We start from the raw sequence: 23,897 nt of genomic DNA, 5'->3' as shown, positions 1-23,897 counted from the left end.
GAAGCCGCCAAGGGAATAATACAATTGAAGAAATGAAAACTTGGGGAATTGAATGAAGAGAGGGGGAGAGATGGCAGCAGAGCTAGTAGTCCGACACGGGTGCCGGATATCGCTCCGAGGCCATTTGATATTCTGCGGGATATTTTCGCGCAGCACGTTGGTTGATGGATCTGAGTTCTCGGTCAATTTCAACAATTCCAATCTAATGGGCCAGTGGGACGAAGAACTTACGCCACGCGTTTCTGTGTCCATTCCAGATCCTGCTGCACGTCCTTCGCTGTCTTCATCCCCTCGTTGAAGCCCGCTTGCACCGACGCCAGTCGGCTCCGAGCGAGCGCTTGCAAGCGGAGCAGCTCTTGTGTTTTGGCGTTCAATTTTCCGGAGCTGCGAAAATGGTCAGAATCAATTCATCGGAAATCAGTGCGGTGAAACTCACGTCTGCGCTTGCTGTACTAAGCTCTTATCCATGGGCATTGGATCATAGGCAGCCTGTACTCGGCCACCCATGTAGTCGAGCAAATCAACGCTTGACGCGCTGCCACCGGACGAGCTGGTATCGTACTCGCTGACGCTCCCAGCGTAGTTGCTGGAGGTGGTTGAATACGAAGCAACGCCGGAAGTGGTGGAGCTGTCCGCTACCTCTGGAGGCGAGGCAGACAGACGCTGATAGGGGTTCTGGTAGTACGGATAGGCAGAAGCAGGATATTGACCCGGCTTCTGGGGCATGCTCACTGGAGCTGACTGAGTGGGTGAGTAGTATGCGTACTGTTGAGTGGAAGTCATGATGATAAGTCTGTGGAGTGACTCGGTTGAGGTGATGTTGGGCTAAGTATGGACTTGTGACAAGTAATGATGCTTCAAGTAATGATATCTGACTCGGAAGAATTGGCGACGGACTGGAGGAAAAGGAAGCAGAAGGAAATCGAAAACTTTCCAAATTTCTCACCTTTTTATACCCGTCAACCCCCGGACGGTTACTGCAGAGCGATGACAGGATTTCCAACTTTCTCCACCATCGTCGATGCTCTGGGATTGACTGATACGACAGTTCGAGCACTTCACCTGCCATTGACCACTCAACGGACATCCCACAACACCAGATGCCAGGAAATGCTTAACCTAGACAGGAAGATGAGCATCCGGTGGAGATACGGCAGCCATTGGCCATTCAATTGCCTCGAAATCATCATGTGGTACAGTAGTCGGTGGGATATCAGACTAAGGAAGCCAGGGACGACTGCTACCAACATTGCCGCCAAGCGCTGCCTGCGCATCAGAAATTGAAGCAGAATAAAATGGCAGTAGTACAGGGAAGACGGCCTAGAACACGACTAATTCGTTCTCTGGAAGTCCAATAAGAATCAATGGTGAGGCCAGAGAATCGACCTCTCCACAGCATGAGGTTTTAGTCGGCAATGACGGGGCATGATCCCATTACCCCCATCAACAATCTCCCCAAGGCAGAAGCAAGCCGAAAACCCCGGGCCGGGCTAAAAACTCCGTAAAATCAGCATGACCATGAAGATTGGAGAAACGCGCGAGTGCATGGATGGCGATGCCGGACAACGCTGCTATCTGCATCAAACTTGCTCCGTTGTCAACTAGCGATTTGATGGAGCGGATGAGTTGGCAGAATTTCCGCATGCGTCCGTTCGACTGGATGGACTGGCTTTCGCTGAGGGAACCAGGGCCTCGGATCGGAGGAAAGGCACACAGCTATCCCTTCGGAGCGGAGAGCTGCATCGTTGTTGCTCGTGTCAGGAATCCTCGTAGCGACGAGGGCGATGGTGCAGGGCGGGCTAGGGGTGAGATTTACGGGGCATTGCGGAGATGGGCTTCGCGACGCGGGACGGATTATCGTTGGCGTCATTTGGGGCGATTCGAATTTTGATAGACGAGTAGAAACCTCTGTAGGAATTGGAGCAGTCTGTAGACGTAATTAGAGAGAACCTCGAGAGACCTTGTAGGAAGCCGAAATCGACGTGTGGAGCGAGTCATGGGTATCCTCGCGCTTGGCGCATATCGCCTTAAAGTGTACACAGCTGATACTCAGTTTATGCAACTCTCCAACTGCCAACAACGATGAGGGAAAAGATACAACCCGAAGTCTCAGCACCTTAATACGCCGTTGGTCCGGCCATGCCCAAGCTTCCCGAGCCAGTACTACATGATCCCATGCTAAGGCAACATGGGCTAGTCGTACAGGCCGTTCGAAGCTCCGGTACTGGAAGCACTGAGTACAAACCACGCGAGATTGGTGTCATGTTGAATATGCGTGTGCGTGCTGCCGTGATGCCTGTGGAGAGCTCCGCCCTCCAAGCAGAGGCGACTGGAATCCTCTCCTCCCTCTCCGGCTCGCAAATCACAGGGCGTCCCCGTTTATCCCGGGTGTCGATTCAGTTCCGGGCGACTAGCTGCACCCGCCACGCTTAGACTATGCAGCCGCAGATCCGTCCACGATGCGGGCACTGAGTAGCAGGACTCGAAGCAGCGTGGCCGGGATGTCGTGGTATCAGGTGTCCCAGACCGACCTGCTCCAGTCGTCCATCGATGTGTTCGTACATGGGTCCTGCATACCAGCGAGGAGGACGGCGATTGGAGACCTATGCTAACGGCTAATCGCTAGCCTCTTACACCGGAAATCCGCTCCTCAGTTGTCGGGTACGGGCAAGTAAGGTCGTTCTCGGGCGAGTACACATGATGCCATCTGTATGCACCCCGAGAGCCCTCCTGCAGCCCAAGCGAACAATGCCAACGGCACGTCGACGTGGCCGTTGGCCGTTTTGCCACTCATCCCGTCCATTCTGTTGGGAAGGGGGATTCTGGCAGTGGACAGCATATGTGATAAGCCGGCCCGTCCTGCACCTACTGGGTTGGTGAATTTCTCCGGCCACACTCGGTCTGATGGTCAAGTTACACTGGGAGGTCTGGCGGGGGAAATTGCGGGCCTGGAACATGTATCCAGGTCTAAGTACACTGCATTACGGTAAGCAGAGGGATGTACTTCATCGAAGTGTTGAGGGCACTGAAAGCCCCCAGTCTGGTATGCAGTCAACATGGAGCATGAATACTGTCCAAAGTTCGGAAGGACCCAATCAGATATACTACTCCTATGTATATTATTTGATATGGCTGGAGGCATGCATCGAGGGGAGGAACCAGATACTCGCGGTGGATTGCGTGCAACTTTTTCTAGTACACTGGCGGGGGACTTACGTCGAAGGCATGGATTCTATTCAATTGGAATCAATTATGCTAGACATATCGCCAAACCTTGACATCTATTCCATACTCTCCTCCTCCGGCGGCGGCGGCATCAAGAAAGGATTATCCTCCTGCACCCTACTCAGCAACACATCCGCAAATACATGCGGCTCCGCATCGCTCGCCATCTCCACCGCGTGGAACACATCTCTGATCCCCACCGACAACGGGTTCCCGCGCAACTGATCTTGCAGCGTCGCGTGAATCAGCTGTTGCGACCGGTCGGAGAACTTCCCGGAATGGCGCAGCACCTGCGCGAGCTCGTTGACCCCACTCACGTAGGGGACGTCGATCTTGGTTTGGAAGAATTGCCAAAGGCGAAGCTGCTTGAGGGGCTCGGGGGTGCGGGTGGTGCCGATGACGGCGAGGCGGTGGCCCTGAGGGTCGAATGTTAGCTGACGGAGAACTGAGTGCGAGATAGATTAGATAGCACGAACCTTTGGTAACAATTCGGTGAGCAGGCGCATAAGTGCCGCCAATACCTGCGTGCTGTATCGCATGCCCACATCAAACCACTCGATCAACCCTTCGATATCATCTAGGACGATGATACTCTGCTTGCTCCGTGCCGCGTCATTGAACGCCTTCTGTAGCCCCCCAACCGTCTGCATCGCTCCATATCCAATGAAATTCGTCGGCCCCACGAACTTCACCAGCGGCACATCGGCGTCCAGCGCCATGCGACTCGCGAGCGCCGACGTCCCAGCTCCAGCAAGCCCGTGTAGCAAGATACATGTCGGCCGCACCTGGGTATCCTTCCCTGACTCCGCATTGAAGCATGCCGCCAGCGCCCGCCGTCCCTTGGTCAGGATCTCCTTGATGCGCGGCGAGTACGGGATGATGCCATAGCGGATCCTCGCGTCCAGCTCGTCAACCTGCAGCCCGTGCGCGGGCTTCACGTCGTTCTCGAACGCTTGCAGGAAGTCCGCCATCGTGAGGGTTAGGTCCTCCGGGCGCTCGACGGTGCCGGACTCGCCACGGCCGAAGCGCACGTGGCGGGTCATGGCGATGGAGCCGGCGGCGCGGTAGAGGGCGGCGAGCTCGGCACCGGAGAAGTTCTTGGTGATGCGGGCGAGCTCCTTGAGGGAGATGTCGTCGGCGAAGCGGCCACTTTTCACCGCGCTGCGGGTGAGGATCTCGAGGATCTGTTCGCGGCCGTCTTCGCTCGGCAGGCCGATCTCCACCTGCACGTCGAAGCGGCCGGGGCGGAGGAGCGCGTCGTCGAGGAGATCGCGGCGATTGGTCATGCCGACGACGAGGATGTTGTTGAGCTGATCGACACCGTCCATCTTGGAGAGGAGCTGGTTGACGATGCTGTCGCCAACACCCGTGCCGCCGCCGACGCCCGAGCCTCGCTGCTTGCAGATAGCGTCAATCTCGTCGAAGATGATCAGATGCGTCTTGCTCTCGGACTTCTTCTCCTTCCATTCCTTCTCCGCGTCGACGAACAGGTTGCGTACGTTCTCTTCGGACTTGCCGACGTAAGAGTTCAAGATCTCCGGACCGTTGACGATCTTGGGACTGTGCGCGTTTAACGAACGCCCGAGTTCGCGGGCCAGCAGGGTTTTTCCCGTCCCTGGAGGTCCGTAAAGGAGGATACCTTTGACGTGAGTGATCCCCAGGGCCTCCATCACCCCTTGCGGGAAGATTCGTGACGAAAACGCGCGCCGGAAGATGTTGCCCAGTTCCTTGTCCAAGCCACCAACCTGTAGGTTTCCAAACTCGAAATTGGGCTGGAGTACGGAGTTCGCGGCGGGACGCGACATGGAGGCCTTGAGGTTTAGGATAGTGGCATCCTCTTTGAAGAAGTTGAATTGCGTGCTTGGATTCACGATCCCCCGCTTTCGCGGATCAGCCGCTTTTTCACCTCCTTTCTCGTCCTTCGCGTCTCCGGTGGATATATCCAGAAGCTGCACACCTCTCACCAAGATCCTTAGCGGAATGTTCTTATGGTTCAGCAAAAGGCCCTGTCCAGGCGCCAGGAACTGATCGCGGAACGACTACCACAAGTTAGCCCACTCCCATATCTCCGTAGCCTCTCCATCGCCACCACTCACCTTAATAACTGCCTGCGTCAACTCATCCTGATCATACGGATTCTCATGCTGCTTCTTCGCCGTCGCAAACCCAATCTCCACATCCGCACTCGCCAACAACGGCGCTCCCTGACTCCGCACATCATACCGCTCCACCCCCACCGTGTCGTTCGGCCCAATGCTCACCTCCGCCCACGTCCGCTGCGCATCCGTCAGCCCCACCGTCCCCGGCTGACATGCCTCGCTCGGCTCCGCCGTCAGCACGTATCGCCCGTTGAGAAGGATGTACGTCCGCGCGCCTTTGCCGGGGGCGCCGCCGAAGTCCGCCGGGGAGACGAGCGCGATGTTCGAGAAGGCCGCTTCGTTGCCTCCGGGGGATTTCACGGGGCGGAGCGTCATGCCGCCGCCGCCGCCGCCGCCGGAGCGGCTGGGGGGGTGGTTCTGGTATTCGTTGTAAGGGTCTTGGCGGGGGTCGCGGGAGCGGTACGTGGGCGCGGGACTGTGGTCGCGATAGGGGGCATTTGGATCGTGAGAAGGGCCGTTGTTGTAGCGACCGGGAGGAGGTTGTTGGGCGCCGTAGCGAGGATCGGGGCGGTCGAGGAAGGGTTGGGATTCGGAGGGGCGGGAGTTGGAGGAGGAAGGGGGGGGGCGGTTGCCGCGGTAGCCTGGGAGCATTTTGGCGGTGGGGAAGGGTGAGGGTGGATTCAAGATAGTGGAGGACTGGAAAGGGTAATTGTTAAAGAAGGGAGGATGGTAGATGTGATTGGAGAGTGTTTCAGGGGAATGGCCGGAGGTGAAGGATTCAGGTTAAGACAGCAGGTCGGTGAGATATGAACTGATGTAGGATGGGTGTGATCATGGGACCCGATTTTATTGTATGGATATAAGTCCGATCTCAACCAAATTCCGTGTCAAATATCGCCCAACCTTCAGAGTGGAATTCAAACAAAGATGTTGTCTGTTGAAGTGTAGCTTTGAACAATGTATCAATTGTCGAGGTTCTATTCCATGTGTAGATCCATGGTGGCAGGAGAGCTCGTGTGGCGTGTGAAGCTGGGCACCAGCGTAACGAGGAACAGTGATGAAGTCACAGGTAATACTCAGGGCACACTTGTAGAATTAGCATGGATTCTCTACCTTGGTTTTGGATTCGATCGTTTACCAGATTTGTGGTTTATTTACCTGGCACGCCTGGATGATGTAAAAGTGTAAACATAATATTGTGCTATTGTATGGGTTTTGATTTGATCATGAACCCAAGCCAAACTATCAAATGCAGATATGTATTCCGTACTATACTTGCATCGCGACTCAAATAAAGCTTTAGTTTATATAATCAGAACTGTAGCAGCTATTGTACTGACTTTCCAGAATCCTTCTATGTATGGAGAAGCCGGAGACGTTTCTCTGTCCACATTAACCTTCCCATTTTCGTCCGTCTTTGTTTCCCTAGCTATCTTTCATACGCCTCAACCAGAAGTCTTCCTCTTTTTGAACCGCATCATGCCAATCGACACTTGATTCAATCAAAAGCCTCGAAAGCACTGCAAAATGGCCAGCAACGCCGAGCTAATTATGCCGCCACTCCAACATCATGGTATCGATCTTTCCGCTATAGGTCCAAAGTCACCGAAAAAGCCACATAAACCATGTACAGAGAAGGTAAGGTGATCCAGGGAGCGGCAATATGTCTTCGCTAAACCCGGGTGTGTGGTGTCCCTGTCTCGAATTTTTGGGCGGGATTTTCGTATGCTAGTCTCAATATCTGCTCAAGGCAGTCAGTATAGAGTCCACGACTCATTCACCACGCAAAGCCCGCACCCAATCGACAACTACCGCCTGTACGGGACCTCGCGCATGGGATACTCCCCACCCCCATACCCATAAGGGTCCACTGACCTGTAATCGCTCCCTCTCCGACTCCGATGCCGTCGCGGCGGCGTCACATCGCTATAGTCCTCGACCACCTCCACCACATCATCCCCATCCACTCTCCTCTCCCTCTCGATCCGCTCCTCCACGATGCGCATCGGCGGCGGGCCCGGCGGCGGCGGCGGCATGCTCCCCCTCCTCTCCCTCCGCTCCTCCACAACGACGCGCCCCCGGCGCGGGCTGCGACTCAGCTCGCGCACCTCGGTCGTGCGTCCGCTGTGCCGGGAGCGACGCGAGCGGTGCGAGCGCGGGGAGCGGTCGGCGCGCACGATGTGCTCCTCGGCGACGACGCTAGAGCGGGCGCTGATGTTGCCGACGTGGAAGAGGAGGAAGATGAGGAGAACGAAGCCGCCAATGGATCCGAGAACGATGGCGACGACGGTGCCGGGGGGTGGGCCGCGGGTGTCGTAGACGGTGGGGATGGCGACGATGTCGGCGTCTTGGCGGGGTTGGAGATGCGGTTCTAGGTTGTTGGGTGGAGGGGAGAAGGGTATTGAGTCCATTCGGGCGAGGAGGTCGAGGGTCGGGGAGGTGGTAGAGTCGAGGATGTCGTGGGTGGGTACGGAACGCGGTAGGGTGGGAATTGCGGGCATCGCGAGGTCGCAGGATGGTTGTGGTGGGTTTGAGGGAGAGATAGACGCGATGCGCTTCGATGCGCCGGGAGGAATCTTTATGTTCGTGGGTTGCTGTGAACGAACGGCGTGGTTGTTTGGTCTCAATCGCTTGTGCGCATATACCTCCCACAATCCCCAATCTGGTGGTTCTATTCTTGTCCCTCCGTGCAGTCGATTGGGTGTACAAGGGGATGCCGGGAGATACAGTCGGTATCACAGTTGGTACACTAGGACAGGGTCTTGAATCTAATGTTCAGGAGGCGTTGCGACTTAAGATATTGGACGGACAAAAGCTCATTGAATAGCGAAAAAGAGAGACAGTCAGACAGGGAGAGGGATTCTTGATGACATGAATATTACGCAAGCTGGGCATGCAAGATGAGCGTGGTGGTGCAGAGACACACTGTTTGTAGAAACGTCGATGTCGTAGTCGTCCAGACAATTGGAAGGGCGGGGACGCGGCTTTGGCAGGAGGCGGGAAAGCCCGACCTCCTGACTTTGGCCTTGGCAGCAACCCTCCTATGACGCAACCACCAACATCTTTTTCCTGTTCACGATGGACTTCACCTTCCTCTATAGTTCTAATAGACTCGATCTAACTTAGTCCAATTCCTTGATTCATGGTTTCTTTCATTACTGGTGTTCATATTCCAGATGCTACGCTTGGTTTTCCGGCTACGACTTACTAATGTATCGACCAGATGAAGCCCTGACTAGCCACGCCCAAGAATAGAAGGGAACTGCCACCTCGCTCCTTGAGATGAGAGGCATCATGATACGGTACTTGTATATTATTCCATCTCGTCAAAAGTCTGCATTTTCAATCATTTCTAATGTCCCGCTGGTTTCTATGGTATTTTCCGGTTCCCGTGCGCGCGTCAACAGCGTAGATGCTCTCAATACTTTCCCCATGTGGCTTGGAGGCTGAGTTCCATGGGGATGTGTCGCAATTGGCCAAGCTTACAGCTAATTACATGCGACGAATCCGCAAAGGGCTCAGAAGGGCTCAGAAGGGGCCAGCCTTACTGCGCTCTCCGCCTCTGCATTGTGTGCTGAACTGGGCTGCGTGAACGCGAGGGCGAGGAAACTCTGAAGGGCTGCAGAAGGGCGACCACATGTCCTGAGTTTCATAAGCACATTGTGCTCCGCCTTCATCCTAGTTTTTATCTGTTGCATCTCAGTCATTCCTAGCGATGATATTCAATTCACAAACTTCAAGCGTTATTCATTAGTACTTCCACAGATTGTTGCGTGATATTTTGTTTGCTGGAAGTCAGTTGACAGCATGTCTGATTTCCGGTATTCCAACCCCAACATGCCTGATTGGTCCATGCCGATAGAGTCGGATGGAATGGATGTGGACGAGATACTCCAGTCCTGGGATCCTGCCCGGACTTCCACGGCGAGTAACTACGATTATGGCGAGACACTAGGAGAGTTTCGGTACGAAGCAGGCGACTCTAATGAAGCCGGGCAAGAATTTGGGAAAGCCTGGCATATAGACTCGGGCGGACAAGGATATAACTTTGAAGTTCAGGTACTTCGAAGCACCCAACAATGGATTAGACGAGTACTGATTGAATACTTCGCAGGACATACGGCCCAGTTTCAGTGTTGACACTTTGAGCACACCAGTAGTCAATCCGACAGCCTCGACCGACAGTTTAAACTTGAATTCCCCCCAGCAGTTCTATTCGCATACCATGCCCAAGAATAAAGCCATTGACAAGCATGTCGTAACTCTACTCACAGCGGTTGCCGCCTTCTTGAGAAATAAAGAACTATTAGTGACAGAGGGCCATTTCAATTCCCTGAGCAAGCTCACCGGAGCACATCCGGACGGGATCAAAGAATGGTTTGGACTGAATAGTATCAGCCCTCCAAGCTACGATTCCGGATACCAGTCCAGCTCAAACACCTCTTCCGACGAGGCGTCACCCTCCGTGTCGACCTCCCCTCCAGTCAACAAAGCCAAATGCTTACCGAGCCGTTGCTGCCTCCCCTCCTCGGATCGAAGCAGCTTGCGACGCGACCCCGGTAAAATTTACCAATGCACCCGAAAGTGCGGGAAACGCTACGGCCGAAAATCGGAGTGGAAGCGCCACGAAGAAGACGCCTACCCCTTGAAGCAATGGCAATGCGCGCTCTGCATCGCCCACGGCCGATCGATGCGCCTCACGTCAAGGCGGGATAAGTACATGCAACACTTCCGGAACATGCACCCCGGAATCGACCCTCGCCAGTACGAGGATCAAAGCATCGTGACGATGGACGACATCTTCCCCACATGGTGTGGGTTCTGTCTGAGCAATGCGGCATACACATCCCGTGAGGAGCGACTGGATCATCTCGAGATGCACTTCAAGACCGGAAAGTGCATGATCGATTGGGTCGATGAAAATTCGGCCGGGACGGGTAGTAGTGGCTACGACGACGATAATGGCGACAATGATGGCGACAGCTCTGACGGACCTGACGGATCTGGCACGTCCGGGGGACCTCATCTGCCAAAGGACCCTGGCGGTCAGAATAAGAGGAACGGTGGCGATCCGTCCAACCCCAATGGTGCCTGGGGATATTTCTCGGGGTTTGGCGATCAATACCAAGGAAACAATGTATACCAGGGAGCCACTTCGTCGCGGTCCGCCTCGGATATTTCGCACATCGACGCCCAGACATCTTCTATGGACGAAGTAACATACCTCACCAGGCGTTTTGAGAGTCTCCTACGGGTCAAGCGCATGAACAATTTGCCTTCTACCACGACCTCTCGAAGCCCTTCTTCATTTCCAGAGTCCCGTGCGACCCCTCCATCCTACAGTTCACTCAGGAACATCCCCACTATCCCTACACCACCGATTCAGAACCCTACCTCCTACCACGACCTCCGAGCTATGCGACTCCATATGAGGCACGGCCTAGACGCACCTCGCAAAGCACCGACGCCTTCCCAATCCCACAAGCCGCCACTCGATCCCAACCGCTGCCGCGCCTGGACTGCTGACGTATCCCGCCCCTCGGCCACCATCTCCGACGACGATGATTTGCAACCGCACAACATCCCCGCGCCTCGACCGAGCGGATACGTGTGCCAGTTTTGCGACCGACGATTCGACCTTGCGGAGGTCTACGAGCGCCATTTGAAGCATGTTCATGGAGCGTGTCAGCATTGTGGGGAGAGGTTTCCGGATGTATTTCAGCGGCTGAGACACACTAGGAGATGTGCGCTCGCATCGATGTCCCCCGCTGCAGGTCATTCAGGTCATTCTCACGAAGGATTTAAAACACTCCTGAAGGGGTATATTACACCTTCCCGACCTGGTATTCCCCGTCCAATCTCCTCGGATTCATACTTGCAGCTTCGATGCAAACAGGGTGGAACTCCAACCTCGACCGTGACCACGGGGTTTGTAGCCACGGGTGACCAGCCGCGATCCCACCGACTCACGAAACCGCAATTCGATGTTCTCGAGGCTCAATTCCGGCTTGACCGCCGGCCAACTACAGTGACGAAGGAGGCGCTTGCGGAACAGTTACACACGACGTTGGAGAAGGTCAACGTATGTTCTCAGCACCGTTCATTTTGACGAAGCTGACAGATAAGCAGACCTGGTTCCAAACCCGGCGCATTAGACAAAAACATAATCTCCAAATGCAGTTAACGCTCGATCCCTCCATTAACCCTACCATAGCAGGCATTCCAATGGACTATCTGGAAACGGACGCACTATGCGGCAACACGGTGACCGATCCGATTCTACCATCCTCCGGTATCGAGAGTCTTGGACTTCCTGAGCAAGTCGTCCGGACGTGGTTACGCACTCCGTTGGACGACCTACCAAGACCTCTACTTTGGATCCGGGGGATGGGGAAGTCTCAACTCATGAGAACGAGTCGTTGCTTTAATCCCGATGCCAAGGTTAATCAAGACGCTGGTGTTCTATGCGATCCATCTAGGAGAGATGACTCGATGAGACATAATCCTTTCCCATTGCAAGTTCCAGCTATACAAGAGCAAAGCCTTCAAAAACAAGCGATGAATCAGTTAGAATACATCGAGAGCTCTAGAAGAGCAAATAACAGGGGCCGAAAAGGTCCACTAACTCTAGCATCCCATCGATCCGCTGCTCAAGCACGCGAACTGAGAATATATCAAACGCCAGCCGTCAGCGTCACCGACGGACGGGCATTCTTTGCCAGTTCAGCGGCGGATATATTCGCCGGTTTCGCTCTTGCGAATCTCTTCGCACTGGTCAATAAATCGATCGAGGAGATAAATAAGATGAACAGGGCAATCTCCGCGCTGAGATCGTTTGATCTCGATGGTTCCGAAAAACAGCTCCGATTGCTTGCCAAAGGGGTTCAAGATCTAGGACCTGCCCCACCACAAGATGGTACCCTTTATTGGGCGCTCCGGATGGACCATCCGACATTCCACCTTGCTAAAAGCTCGGAAGCAGGGAAATCAGATCTCGTCTCCGATTATGCGTGGACCATCAACGACGAGTTGTCTTATCTAGCAGCATGGATTCCAGTCAGCCCCCTCAGGCTGTCTGGGATGCGAAGCGGCTATGTCAAGCTTGATGTGCGGACCAGAAACGACCTGTGGTCTTGTCTAGCGGCATGTATTCACGCCATCGTCGAGGGGCTGGCTGGAGTGCCACGCAGCTATGTCAAGGCTGATCCTGTCGGATCGACTCTGGTTTCGTTAGGTCCCTCGTCGCTCGCTCTTTGTGTGTCGTTGCGGAAAAGGGACGGGGAGTTGGGGGAGAAGAGGTGCCTTTCGCCGTTGTAGGATCGATCTGCTGCTCGTAAGAGGGGTTGAAGGGGTCAGGGTCGCAGGAGTAAGGGTTCATCGGAGCGATGTTTCTACAGGCATGGTGGTTCAGTGTGAACGGGTTTCAATCTGGGTTGGTCCTGTTTGGAGTTGACAGATGACGGATTCATTGTCTGTTGGAAGTGTACTGCGATCTTACTGTCTTGAGAAAAAGGAGGCAATGAGCTCAAGCGGTCCGAGGGCAGTCTTTCAAAGACTTGGACGTTAGAGATGAGTGGAATTAATCGCTACAAGTATCATCCAGTACAGGTCAGGACTAAAGCGTTCTTTTCGGGGGCTCTTTCGCATCAACTAATATTCGGAGTTCTGCTTCTCAATGAAATCTCTCTTATGGCTTCTTCTAGTCACATGCACGCGCTGAGGTCAAACCATGTAATACCAGTAGATTCGATCTCTATTATACCAGTCTGCACTTTGACTAGACAGCTGAATTTCTACTCAAAACATCCGATGTGGCTGATGTGGCTGTATGGATATCATATGGATATGGTAGCTGCTTTCACCTCACCTTTTCCTTTCATCATCACTTTTTACTCTCACTTCCCACCTCTCTTTCCCTCTCATATCTGATTAATTATCAAGTCAAAGAGCGAGCCACTTGATCAGCACCCTTAGCCTCGAATCAATCATTCCAACCGCGGACCGAACCTAGTTACAATGCTTTAAGTTTTCCCGGTGAATATCACAAGTCTATAAAGAAATGGAATTCGGTTCAGTTTTTTACACCTCACTCAAGCTTACAACCAGCAAAGGCCACAAAGAGGACTCAAACGGAGCGGTGGCGGGACTTTATCACCTACCGGCTGAGATCCTCTTGCAACTAGCTGAGATTGTCAACGATGACCATCAAGACCATTACGAATCAAAGCGCATCGCATTCTGCGTCTTCCGATAAACTCATCGGAACCTTCGTGATGCTTCATGGCCGGACTTTTCGAAGTTCTTTCAACAACAAACAGTGACCCTATCCAAGGAAAGAGCTTGTCAACATCTCGCAACGCGATACTCAATAAAGCAGTAACGAAGTTTCGGATTGGAAAAATTATGCTTGTTCCTCGTGGAACCACTCCAGAGAAGTGCAGGCATTCGATCAACGTCTATATTGTCGAAAATACGGAGACGATGCTGTTCTGCTCGCTCTGGCTCGCACTAGTCTGCCAAATTGCAAGTCAGTTGAGCTTGTCAACCTTGATATTGAAGACGATTGCTTCGATGGACGGGATCTTGAATTAGCTCTGGCAGGATTACCGGTACCCAGGCAGGACGATCCGTCCTACATGGAATGGAAATATCCAGCTATGGACGCTGGTACGCCGACTGATGATGAAACAGCAGCATACACACTGAATACTACTTTCACTGCTTTGAAGCGGAGCAAGCTAAGCCTACAACAATTTTCCATTCTAATTCCAGGAGAATGGAACTTGGATCCAGACATGGACGTTGTATCAATATTTCCCATGGCCTCCCTGTCAATTCCAGATCATGAGCTCCACGTTCAAAAGAGCATATTCTTTCAAGAACTCTGAGAACTCGACCTCGCTCTATCAGTGGATCGCAACAAAACGGAAGAAGCAACGACCATTCTGAGAAATTTCCTATCTGCAATTCCGAACCTTGAAAGTCTGTCACTGTCGATAGATTATTGGCCGACTTATTCCCGCGAAGTATTTTCCCAGGAATATGGTGTTTCCGCGCCTCAAAACTTTCGATGCCATAAGTGGGATATGTTAGTCGACGACGTCGATAGAAGCGTCAACTACTCGAAAGACCTAAAGAGCTTTATCCTCCTGCACAAAGAGACACTGAGGAGGTTGTCGATCTCATCGTCCGTTTCTCCCGGCCGGGTGGAAACGCGTCGACAGATCAGAGGCGGTGGCTGAGCTGCCCTCAGAGATTGTGTGTGTTAACTCTTCATGATGTTTTTATTAATTGGAACGACTCGTTGATCGGTTCTAGTGACGAGGAAATGGCGGGAAACACCGAGAAAATGGTGGATTCCATCTTTACAAGGTCGCCTGAGGAGTTCTGGGAACTGGTCGCTGCATTAAGGGCTCGAGAATGATGGAATTGTCCTCACTTGGGAGATGCGGAAGGAATGGTGGAAGACGTGTATACAATTTCGGAACCCAGTTCGCGGTTCTAAAGATGGAACAATGATGGAAATGTCCTCACTGTGGATGGATTGCTCTGCTACCCCAGAGATCGTCCGAATCAATCTGTGTTCAAAGCCGTCATCTCCCAGGCCAACTCGGCGTGCCATCCAGAGCCTCTGCAACCCTGAAGCTGAATGGTTTGTGTAACTCCCTCCACCGTACCTGACCACCCTTTCCACCCATAAGCCGTATCGCCACGACACCGTCCATCGTATACTAAGCTTCCCTCCTAAGCTTGGTCCTCCAGACCCTATTTATTGCCTTTCGAACCTCGTCAGGTGTTTTTCTAGAAAGATTTGGGTCTACATTCCCATCGTTAAACACGAATAGAACGCCATAGTGCGGCATACAAGGTCTAAAAATGGAAAAGCATTCCAACCCTAACTCTAGCAGAGCTTGTAATATGACGTGCCATTCGTTGGGATCCCCTCGAGCGTTTAAGTCCTCCGGATTGCACAAACAAACATCAAGTAGCGCAACTTTGCGAAACGTGTTCCGGTGCTTGAGAAGTAGACGTGACAGGGACTCTTGCTTGGCAGAAACTGCATTCAGCTCTAAAGATTTCAGACACGGAAACTGTAGCTGGGAAAGCTCGCGAATAACCCAGGACGTATACAAGGATGCGGCCGAAGAGGAAAGGCTCAGACTTTCCAGTTTAGGGGCGAGCGAAAGGAATTTTGGAAGAGCTTGGTAAATGGACTGAGAACGAATGTACGCGTCTAGGTCCATGTGTAATTCCGTAAGGTCCAGAAATGATCTCTCATTTATCACTGACGAGATTCGGTTAGGGAAGACAGGATTTTCAACAAGGAGGCCAGTTTTATAATTGAAAGAATCCAAATAAACCAGGAGCCACTCCAGCTGGACACTGCTGTTACTGAGGGCGCATAGAACGGTGCGAAAGCAGTCGCTGACAGCCTCACTGACGATGGATTGGATCGCGTATCTTGTGGGATCGAGAATGTGTTCTTTCGCTGCCACGTCCAACCACTTCTCCATCTTTCCCTTAAGTAGGGGTTGTCGCAAGATGCCCCTATTCGTTTCTACTACCACTTAACATTCCTTTCACTACCCTCTACCCCCTAGGCTAAGCCTAATCAGGACTCTCAAGTCTTCTCCTATATATTTAACTAAGTTATTTTCATCTAACTTACTAGCTAGATCTCCTTTCTAGACAATGTGAATCGTTAATACCAATTTGCGTTATGACTCTACAGTAACTGAGCTCAAGCACCTATCGTGCTTAATGATCACCCCCGCGAAATGCGACAGCCGACAGGGGTCGCCCTAGATTGTCCATGCCATCTTTGATCATGATGGATTTGCAGTTCGGTAGCCCGGACAGAGCCTGTGTCAACAGCAACACATCTTCACCACTGTACGAACGGAAGATTTGATCTTCAGGAATATCGCGCACAACACCAGTATCGACTTCAAGACGAGTGACAGCAATCTGAAGGTGGGTCACGGTAGGTCTGAGAATTGGGTGGCGGAAATATCGATGAGCTCCTTTAAGCTATCGTATGACAACATGAATATAATATTCTGGAAGAACATGTTGGGGAACGTCTCGGGCATCCAGCAGATATCCCGGAATTTACGGCATGCCAACCGAACGGCCAGTACAGGGGCTGGTACTTCAGGATCCTGGTGGTCGATATCCCTGATAACCTTGATCAACAACTCGGTAGGGAGAAACAACAAGGTAGGCATGGTTGTAATGGGAGCATGCCCCAGTGTTCAATTAAGACATGCTTAACATAATAGGTAACACTTTAAAGTCAATGAGAAAGGGTTCGAATATCTAGTCTATCACTCGAGAGAGATGAACTAATGAAGTTACCTGGGCTAACTTAGTTAGTTATAATCACATAAACCGCTCTATCCGCGCTCAAATCCTAGATCTATTTCCCCCAGGGATGGGTGGCAATTCCATACGAATCTGCGGATATCGGTCGTCATCCCCGGCCAAAAGTATTTCTTTACCATCAGGCCAGTCATGACTTCTTCCCCTGGGTGTCCGGTTACCTGCGAGTCGTGGATCTCTTGTAGGCCTCACCCTGGCGCTCCCACCCCTAGCCTCCCAAAACACATTGATTGACTGGATCGCACTGTTCATTTGGATATCTTGGCCATTTCCTTCCTCTACCTGTATCATTTGTATCGGCTTCATCGGTCATGATCCGCCTTGTCACCTCAGAGTCAGTACATATTGTAGCTAAGAAGCATCCGCCAATCAATACTCCGAACGAAATCGCTGAACTTTCAACGCTTGATGTAAACCAGCCGACGTTCTCAACCTAGATCGCAATTCCCTCACGTTCGGTCTCCAATCAACCACTGACTGGGTCACCAGCAGGATCTTCAACGTACAGCACGCTTCATTTAGCATGGAAACCAGCATGCGAAGAAAGCCATCCCTTTCCGATTCGTCGCAAATATCCACGCGGTCGATTATTAGCACGACCCTCTCCTCGGGCTGGAAAATCTTGATGGTGTCATTGAGCAGTCGACTTAGCGCGGTAGCTCTGGTCTCCTCGTCGGCATCAGTAGTTCGGGAAAACGCGCGCGCGTGTGCTATGATATCCATTTGGTGACCGTCAAGTTCCCTGAGCTTGAAGCCCAGTAGCTGGGTGACGATGATGGGAACCGCTGTGCTAATCGAGGTTGCCCGTCGCTCTTGGAATGGGTAAAAGGCGTGCGTGATACCCTGATCTCGATATTTTCGGGCCATATCAATTGCTACGGGCGATATCCAACAGTGTTGCTTGAGTTCGGTGATGTTACAGTTGTTGGCTCCGGTGAGAATGAGCATGGCGGCATCGCTACTCTGAGACCACTGAATGAAGGATGTCTCCTGTTGGTGGAATCTCTCCAGACTCATTCCTGTCATGTTCTCATACGAACCTTCGTAGAACTGCTCTGCTTCGATACTGCGCTGGTAATCCGCTAATCGCTTGTGATGCCCCGACAGGGACCAAGTGGGGATTCCAAGGGGCTCCAGAAGGCGCATGAGATAATCACTCCCTTGGCCAAGCTGGTATCCTAGAGATGAGGTGATCAGCAATTACAGTCGAAAGTTTAGGACATCATCTTACTTACTGTGCATTTTCTTTAGGAGCTCTAGAAATATGTTAATGAGAACTCTACTCCAGCTTACAACCCAGGCTGTACATTGAATGACATACCGTCGTTGGTCTCCTTGATTTGGTTGATGTTTAAGATGGCTAACTCTTCGCATCGCGAACGAACCGCGATAACACTAGTATTTACCGTGTCTATCATGTCCTTGAACTTGCCAGATCTAAAGATTGCTATCATCCACCTCCCTGTATATTGTCAGTGATGACCGAACCTACACATATTGCGTACAGATACTGGCAAATGAACTTACGATAGCCACGGTCAATATAGTACCCTACCATTTCAATGGCAAGGTCAGTGAAGGCCCAATGGGCAAGCTGCATCTTCAGTTTCAGGTCCATTTCATACTCAGTGCCCATTCCACAACACTCAGCCAGTATTTTGATTCCGGGAAGACGGTCTTTTATTCCTGTCAAAGTTGATAGAAGTTGATTTTCTATCCGATGCTTATTCGAACCAACCTAAGAACGCCGAGCGTTACTAATACAACCCATCAGAATCACATTTGAGGTTGGATATACTTACCACGAAAAGAATTGCCATGGTACCAATTGCAAACCCAGAGTAAGGCTTGCCCATTTCCCTGCAAGCATCCAATACTGGTTTTATTTCGTCCATGAAAGTTCGAACGCCCTCTGCAAAACTCTGAAACTTTCTTGTTCGTCGTCTCCAGCCGTCAATGTGCCGATTCTCAAATTTGACTTGGGCATGATCGGAAAATTCGGTCCAAAATCCTGCAAACTCTTCGGCGCTGGAACAAGCGATGGCCTTTTCTTCGTATCGGCCAAGTCCTCTGCGTTTCAACTTTTGATGAAATAGATCCTGTTTTTCTTGTATCTGCTGAATTTTCCGCCTTATACATCCTTAGCCAATTCAATTTGCTGGGGGATCTGAATTTCGTACCTTTCGGCGTCCGATAGCTCAGCCGTGGGCATTGGACAGAAGGCAGCCGGAACGACAGATTGTCGCCTTCTCTGCAGCATCTGGGAGACTGAAGGTAGAGTATGCCAACCTCAGCCTTGTTGGACTCGACATCGAAGGTGGATTGGGACTGAAAGAGAGAACTCTCGCAACATATAGTATCATTCAGTCGGCCTTCATCTCCTTTTCTTACTCTCGTCTCATTCCCCATCAGTCTAGGCAACATTCCCATAAGGCTGGGCGATGTCCAGGTGGGGAGGGTCGTGTTTTGTTGGCGTATGGGAACCACCCTCTGCATCTACGGACATCCAATGACTTTCACATTTCCACCACCACCAGTTCCTCCAAAGACAAATTTGGAGTCGGCTACGCAGCCTTGCGTTGGAGCTTGCGGCACTGCAACCCGAACGTCGTCTTATTTGCCAGTCAAAGTACAATCCATGGCTTGAAGACGCATGACAACAATGCTGGACTTCGTATATTCACAGCCTACTGCCTCGGAAATATCTGACCAATGGGCTGCTTAGTACGGGATGGGGGATGGGGTTTCCCATATGTTCTTCTTCGTCCACAAGGCTCCATGTCATAGGTATTTAATAGAGACCCGGCCACGAACACCTCATAGCGGCCTCAGATCTTGGGTCCAATTCTCCGATCACCGAGTACCCATCATCATGGTCATCTCTGACGAAGACCCGCAGGTTGTACACTACTCCCAACTATCCCACCCTACAATCAGCTAATGCATATCAGGTTGACGTAGTTGCACTGCAGAATCAAGTTCGAGAACTGTTGGCTCGGGTTTCGGAGCTCGAGGCGAAATTCAAGGCAAAAGGTATTGCGTCGCGTCAGCAAGCTGCATCGTCAAACTTGACATGATGATAAGAGCTAACCTGTATTTGTGCTTAGACGAGGCGACCGAAGCTGCGGAGTCTACCAACAAAGAGGAGAAAGTGGGTAACTGAGTGTCATGTTGGCCAGCGACATCACAAGCTGATTCTGTCCTCATAATAGCCAGGAGCAGGATCCGATGAAGAACCTAAACCACCATGGCACGTCCGACTCGTCACCAACAGACGTGATCGAGCCTCGAAAACTGGTGAGCGAAAAGACTTCGAGGAAGAAAAATCTCAAGAGACCAAGAACGACAGTCCTCAAGAAGCTGCTATCATTAGAATATTTATCTACGATTCTAAGGACAATGAGGATGAGACGGAAAACCGTGGTCAGCTGGAGATATTCAATAAGGACCTTCTTGAGTTACTCAAAAGGGTCCTCTCGCATCATCCCACGCATGAGTTCTACGGCGAATGCGTAACGCTTGACTCTCCCTTCGAGCCGCTGGTTCTGAATTGGGATCGCCTTAAGACTGAAGCAGACAAGGAGGGTTCAACCGAAAACGACAAGACCGCTCGGAGGGCGCTCGGCATGGTTCTTGATCGCGTACGGCAAAATGCAGGTGATAGTCGACTGAATGACTTCCTACGCAGCCGAGAGGCCGTTATCAGGTCGAATAACATCACCTACGACACGCTGTGGACGATTTTCGCCCCGGGAACTATCATCTATGGTCGCCCATTTCTTAATCAGGACCAACTGTTCATCGTGAAGGACAATAGTGGTCCGTGGCCGAACTCGGACTCGAAAGAGTGGGAGCTTGAATGCTGGACGTACGATTGGAATGGACGGGATTTCCGGCGGCGATTTCTACGCCTAGCCTTTCCTACTTTTAACGGATCTAAGCCGATCACCGCTTTGCTATATTTTCCGCTTTCTATGGCCGAGGATAGGGACAGGATCGAGAGCAGGTTGATCGAGCGAGGTCGACGTTACCGAAAATACTGCACTGCCAACGCCGGGGAACGCCGCTTCAAATACCAAGGAAGAGCGATTGTGGATAGGGTGGGATTCCGTGGGAGGGATAAACCTAAGGCGAGCACCATTCCCAAAAATGCACCGATCATAGAATACTGATAGTCCTTGATCCCTAGAGACCTCAGGCTAAGCCAGCTGTTACTTTTTTCAGATCAGTGCTTGGCCTTGACAGCGACAGCGACGATGCTCACGCCTTGTCCAAAGAGGCACTGGTAATCACTGATTCAAAGTCGATAGGTTCTCGTTGGAGCTCAACACTAACGCACTTGCAGGTGAACAGCGATGTCATGGTAGATTTCGAATCATACTACCAACATGGTCCTCAGGAAGGCTATGTTGGAGCCATACCGATATATGAATTGTCATATGAGTGCACTTGCACGCGCTGCAATGGCAACAGGGATTTGGCGAGGACGTACCATCGGGCGTTCGATGAGACTGCAGAGGAGGACGAAAAGGAATGGGTCGATCTCCAATACATGCTTTTGCCACCAAGGGTCCTGGGATATATCCTCCGCGATAAGCGGTGGGCACAGCTTGAGATCGACAATCTCCAGCCCGTTTCTGACAATGGTAATGCATTCGAAAAGAGACTCCATCTGAAGGGAGACGCCAGCCTCAACGGGCAGGAAACAAAGCAGCTTTTGCTAAATTTGGTCACCACCCATGGCCAAGACCAACTGGCCGACCTAGTAGCCGATAAAGGGCAAGGCCTAGTGATACTTCTATACGGTCAGTAACTGCGAATAAGCACGGCTGATGATGTCACTGACGACGACTGCAGGCAAACCCGGAGTTGGGAAAACTTCAACCGGTAGGGTTGACCTTTACATGTGCCCCGTATCCGACCTACCTCATCACCGTATAGAGCTAACCGTTGTGTCAGCGGAGACCTTAGCAGCGGCCGCGGGAAAGCCACTGTTTAGTATTGGGGTCGGGGATGTTGGAACTCAGGCAGAGAATGTAGAATCCAACCTGCATAGGATTTTTGATCTTGCGACCAGGTGGAAAGCCATTCTTCTCATGTAAGTTGCGCACGCGCTATGAGGCGAAGATGTCTCTTAACATGATGGACTAGAGATGAGGTAGATGTCTTCGTCCAGAGCCGTGGAATGGGTCACCAAGGCCCGACGACAGAAAGGAATGCTTTGGTATCAGGTGAGACCCTAACGCTCAGACTTGAATCGCTCATAAGCTGAACCTGGCTCTACCGTCCAGTGTTTCTTCGAGTACTTGAGTACTATCAGGGTAAGTAGCCCCTTATCGATTGGCACGTGTTATATTCTCCGACACATTATTGACATAAAATAGGCATCCTAATACTCACGACGAATCAAATTGCGTTGTTCGACGTTGCGGTCCAGTCAAGAATCCACATTGCAATCAAATACACTGACCTGGAGAAGGAGCAAGCAATTCAAATCTTCGAATCATTTTTGGATCAGTATAAAATCAAAGGGGCTGTCGAGGACTACGAGAGGATCAAGAAAACGTTCCGCAGCGATATCGCAAAGAAAGGATTCGACGGGAGACAGCTGCGGAATATTGTCTCTTCCGCCATGGGCCAAGCTATGGCTCGCAAGGATGGAACCGGAAAGCTCACTGAGGAGGATGTTAACATCATCGTTAGCAATGTTGATTCTTTCAAGAGCGATCTGGAATACCAGATGATGCGGTACCTGGGTAAGTGTTCTGTACATTCTGAGCTGGATATGCGGCTAAGATATGATAGACTTACAGACAGGGAGGCCAGGCTATTGATTTGATTTGATGATTATCTCAAGGGACCTGTCACGAAGAAGTTGATTGCAGTACTCGAATGAAGATGATTGTGGATTGTGTTGATCACAAGCGTTGTCACGGAAGGCTGGTGAGATTTGTCCCCAAGGTTTTGAGATTTGTGTCGCACTGGGATGTGCTAAAATAGTTGGGAGTCAGGTGATTTAGTGACAGCAGCAAAGTTGTTGTATTGTCTATTGTGTGAGTTGCTTGTTCTATGCGAATGCCCAGTTCCCTGGCCGGGCTGGCCCTGCAGATATACGACTCATGGCAAGATTATTAACTAATGCAGTTTATAAAATCAGCTTAGCTTATTAAAATAAAATCAATTAGTTGAATTACAATATTTTCGACTTTTGTATGTTTGATATGAGTTGGGGGGTTTGAATCGTGGAATAAAGTAAAGGAATGTTATGGTCCCAGGCCTGCGGCCTGTTCCCTTGGTTGTGGGCTACACCCCTCCAAAGGCTCATCCTACACCCTTTGCACGTGATTTCAAATTTCTGCGCTCTGATTGGTCCATTTAGAAGCGGTCATAGAGCACGTGACTTATTTTGACGACATTCCTATGGGGCTATGGGCTATGGTTTACCTCAGCAAGCTCAGGCTATTTGTGGTCGTGCCTGAGGCAACTAACCACACTATACCTAATCGGTAAATGCAGTTCTCGAACAAATAGCCTGAGGATCCTGTCAATGACGCATACTGACTGTTCGATAATTTACATGTGTTTTTCACGATTTTGGAAACCTCACTTTTGCATATTCTTCAATAACAACACGAAGACTTATTATAATTGCCCTTAAATTCACTGGGCTGTGCAGCAAGGTATACTTTATCTAGAATTTGAATTTTTTCTACTCCCCATGCTTGTGTCTTGCAAAAAACGCTGATATGTAAGAAGCCAGACTGCGTCAGAATCGTTAACCAACCACCGCAGTTCAAGCACCTCTGGAGACGTTGGGTTCAGTTGTACGCTGCGCCGAGAGGAGGTTCGATCTGGCATCGTCCAAATTCCACTGGGTTGTCAAGAAACGATAGAGGATTCGGTTGAACATGTCAATTTTACTGTGTGATAGCTCGTTGTGGAGGAAAACGAGGTTGAAGTGATTAAATTGCTCTCATACAAACGATCTTAACTCAGGCCAAAAATCAATGACAGGATCCTCAGGCTATTTGGTAGAGAACCATACCAATTAGGTATAGCGCGGTTCGTTGCCTCAGGCACTACCACAATGGCCTGAGCTTGCTGAGGTAAACAGAGGAGTAGTATAAGTAACGTGACTGTCCAAAAAAGGCTAGACTCCTCTGATATATGGCCTGAGCTTGCTGAGGTAAG

General features: G+C 51.3%; 9 protein-coding genes across 9 annotated transcripts; 3 read left to right on the top strand and 6 right to left on the bottom strand.

The window, feature by feature from the left end:
- Positions 1-82: 82 nt before the first annotated feature.
- P152DRAFT_463798 (uncharacterized protein) lies at positions 83-783 on the bottom strand (the record flags this gene model as incomplete). Its single annotated transcript, XM_033680522.1, has 3 exons — positions 83-170; positions 232-384; positions 437-783. 3 exons carry the CDS (start codon positions 781-783, stop codon positions 83-85), a joined length of 588 nt encoding a protein of 195 aa, XP_033537766.1.
- Positions 784-3,173: 2,390 nt separating this feature from the next.
- Positions 3,174-6,284, bottom strand: P152DRAFT_454371 (AAA-domain-containing protein). The gene is made up of 3 exons (XM_033678579.1): positions 5,322-6,284; positions 3,702-5,264; positions 3,174-3,641 (listed from the first exon to the last, which is right to left on the bottom strand). The coding sequence occupies exons 1-3, from the start codon at positions 5,973-5,975 to the stop codon at positions 3,282-3,284; spliced, it is 2,577 nt and encodes an 858-aa protein (XP_033537765.1). The 5' UTR covers positions 5,976-6,284; the 3' UTR covers positions 3,174-3,281.
- Positions 6,285-6,856: 572 nt separating this feature from the next.
- Positions 6,857-7,962, bottom strand: P152DRAFT_111568 (uncharacterized protein). Its single transcript, XM_033673635.1, has 2 exons — positions 7,174-7,962; positions 6,857-7,065 (listed from the first exon to the last, which is right to left on the bottom strand). The coding sequence occupies exons 1-2, from the start codon at positions 7,823-7,825 to the stop codon at positions 6,893-6,895; spliced, it is 825 nt and encodes a 274-aa protein (XP_033537764.1). The 5' UTR covers positions 7,826-7,962; the 3' UTR covers positions 6,857-6,892.
- Positions 7,963-9,024: 1,062 nt separating this feature from the next.
- On the top strand, positions 9,025-12,767 carry P152DRAFT_111513 (uncharacterized protein). Its single transcript, XM_033673633.1, has 3 exons — positions 9,025-9,383; positions 9,439-11,406; positions 11,454-12,767. The coding sequence occupies exons 1-3, from the start codon at positions 9,132-9,134 to the stop codon at positions 12,639-12,641; spliced, it is 3,408 nt and encodes a 1,135-aa protein (XP_033537763.1). The 5' UTR covers positions 9,025-9,131; the 3' UTR covers positions 12,642-12,767.
- P152DRAFT_111514 (uncharacterized protein) lies at positions 12,768-13,429 on the top strand. The gene has a single exon (XM_033673634.1). It carries the CDS (start codon positions 12,894-12,896, stop codon positions 13,251-13,253), a length of 360 nt encoding a protein of 119 aa, XP_033537762.1. The 5' UTR covers positions 12,768-12,893; the 3' UTR covers positions 13,254-13,429.
- A 1,592-nt stretch (positions 13,430-15,021) lies between these two features.
- Positions 15,022-15,997, bottom strand: P152DRAFT_111491 (uncharacterized protein). Its single transcript, XM_033673632.1, has one exon. It carries the CDS (start codon positions 15,836-15,838, stop codon positions 15,056-15,058), a length of 783 nt encoding a protein of 260 aa, XP_033537761.1. The 5' UTR covers positions 15,839-15,997; the 3' UTR covers positions 15,022-15,055.
- A 176-nt stretch (positions 15,998-16,173) lies between these two features.
- On the bottom strand, positions 16,174-16,613 carry P152DRAFT_454369 (uncharacterized protein). The gene has a single exon (XM_033678578.1). It carries the CDS (start codon positions 16,550-16,552, stop codon positions 16,304-16,306), a length of 249 nt encoding a protein of 82 aa, XP_033537760.1. The 5' UTR covers positions 16,553-16,613; the 3' UTR covers positions 16,174-16,303.
- Positions 16,614-16,950: 337 nt separating this feature from the next.
- Positions 16,951-19,321, bottom strand: P152DRAFT_454367 (uncharacterized protein). Its single transcript, XM_033678577.1, has 6 exons — positions 18,887-19,321; positions 18,509-18,836; positions 18,234-18,444; positions 18,028-18,168; positions 17,942-17,962; positions 16,951-17,884 (listed from the first exon to the last, which is right to left on the bottom strand). The coding sequence occupies exons 1-6, from the start codon at positions 18,964-18,966 to the stop codon at positions 17,076-17,078; spliced, it is 1,590 nt and encodes a 529-aa protein (XP_033537759.1). The 5' UTR covers positions 18,967-19,321; the 3' UTR covers positions 16,951-17,075.
- A 257-nt stretch (positions 19,322-19,578) lies between these two features.
- Positions 19,579-22,540, top strand: P152DRAFT_445818 (P-loop containing nucleoside triphosphate hydrolase protein; the record flags this gene model as incomplete). The annotated part of the gene is made up of 11 exons (XM_033677876.1): positions 19,579-19,608; positions 19,658-19,739; positions 19,814-19,857; positions 19,919-20,816; positions 20,936-20,991; positions 21,052-21,511; positions 21,564-21,804; positions 21,858-21,937; positions 21,998-22,027; positions 22,091-22,462; positions 22,512-22,540. The coding sequence occupies 11 exons, from the start codon at positions 19,579-19,581 to the stop codon at positions 22,538-22,540; spliced, it is 2,322 nt and encodes a 773-aa protein (XP_033537758.1).
- Positions 22,541-23,897: the final 1,357 nt, after the last annotated feature.

Source organism: Eremomyces bilateralis, assembly GCF_010015585.1.
Source record: "Eremomyces bilateralis CBS 781.70 unplaced genomic scaffold P152scaffold_2, whole genome shotgun sequence".
Classification (NCBI taxonomy): Eukaryota; Fungi; Ascomycota; class Dothideomycetes; order Eremomycetales; family Eremomycetaceae; genus Eremomyces; species Eremomyces bilateralis.
Note: the sequence above shows the minus strand (reverse complement) of the source record. Positions and strands in the feature narration are given on the sequence as shown.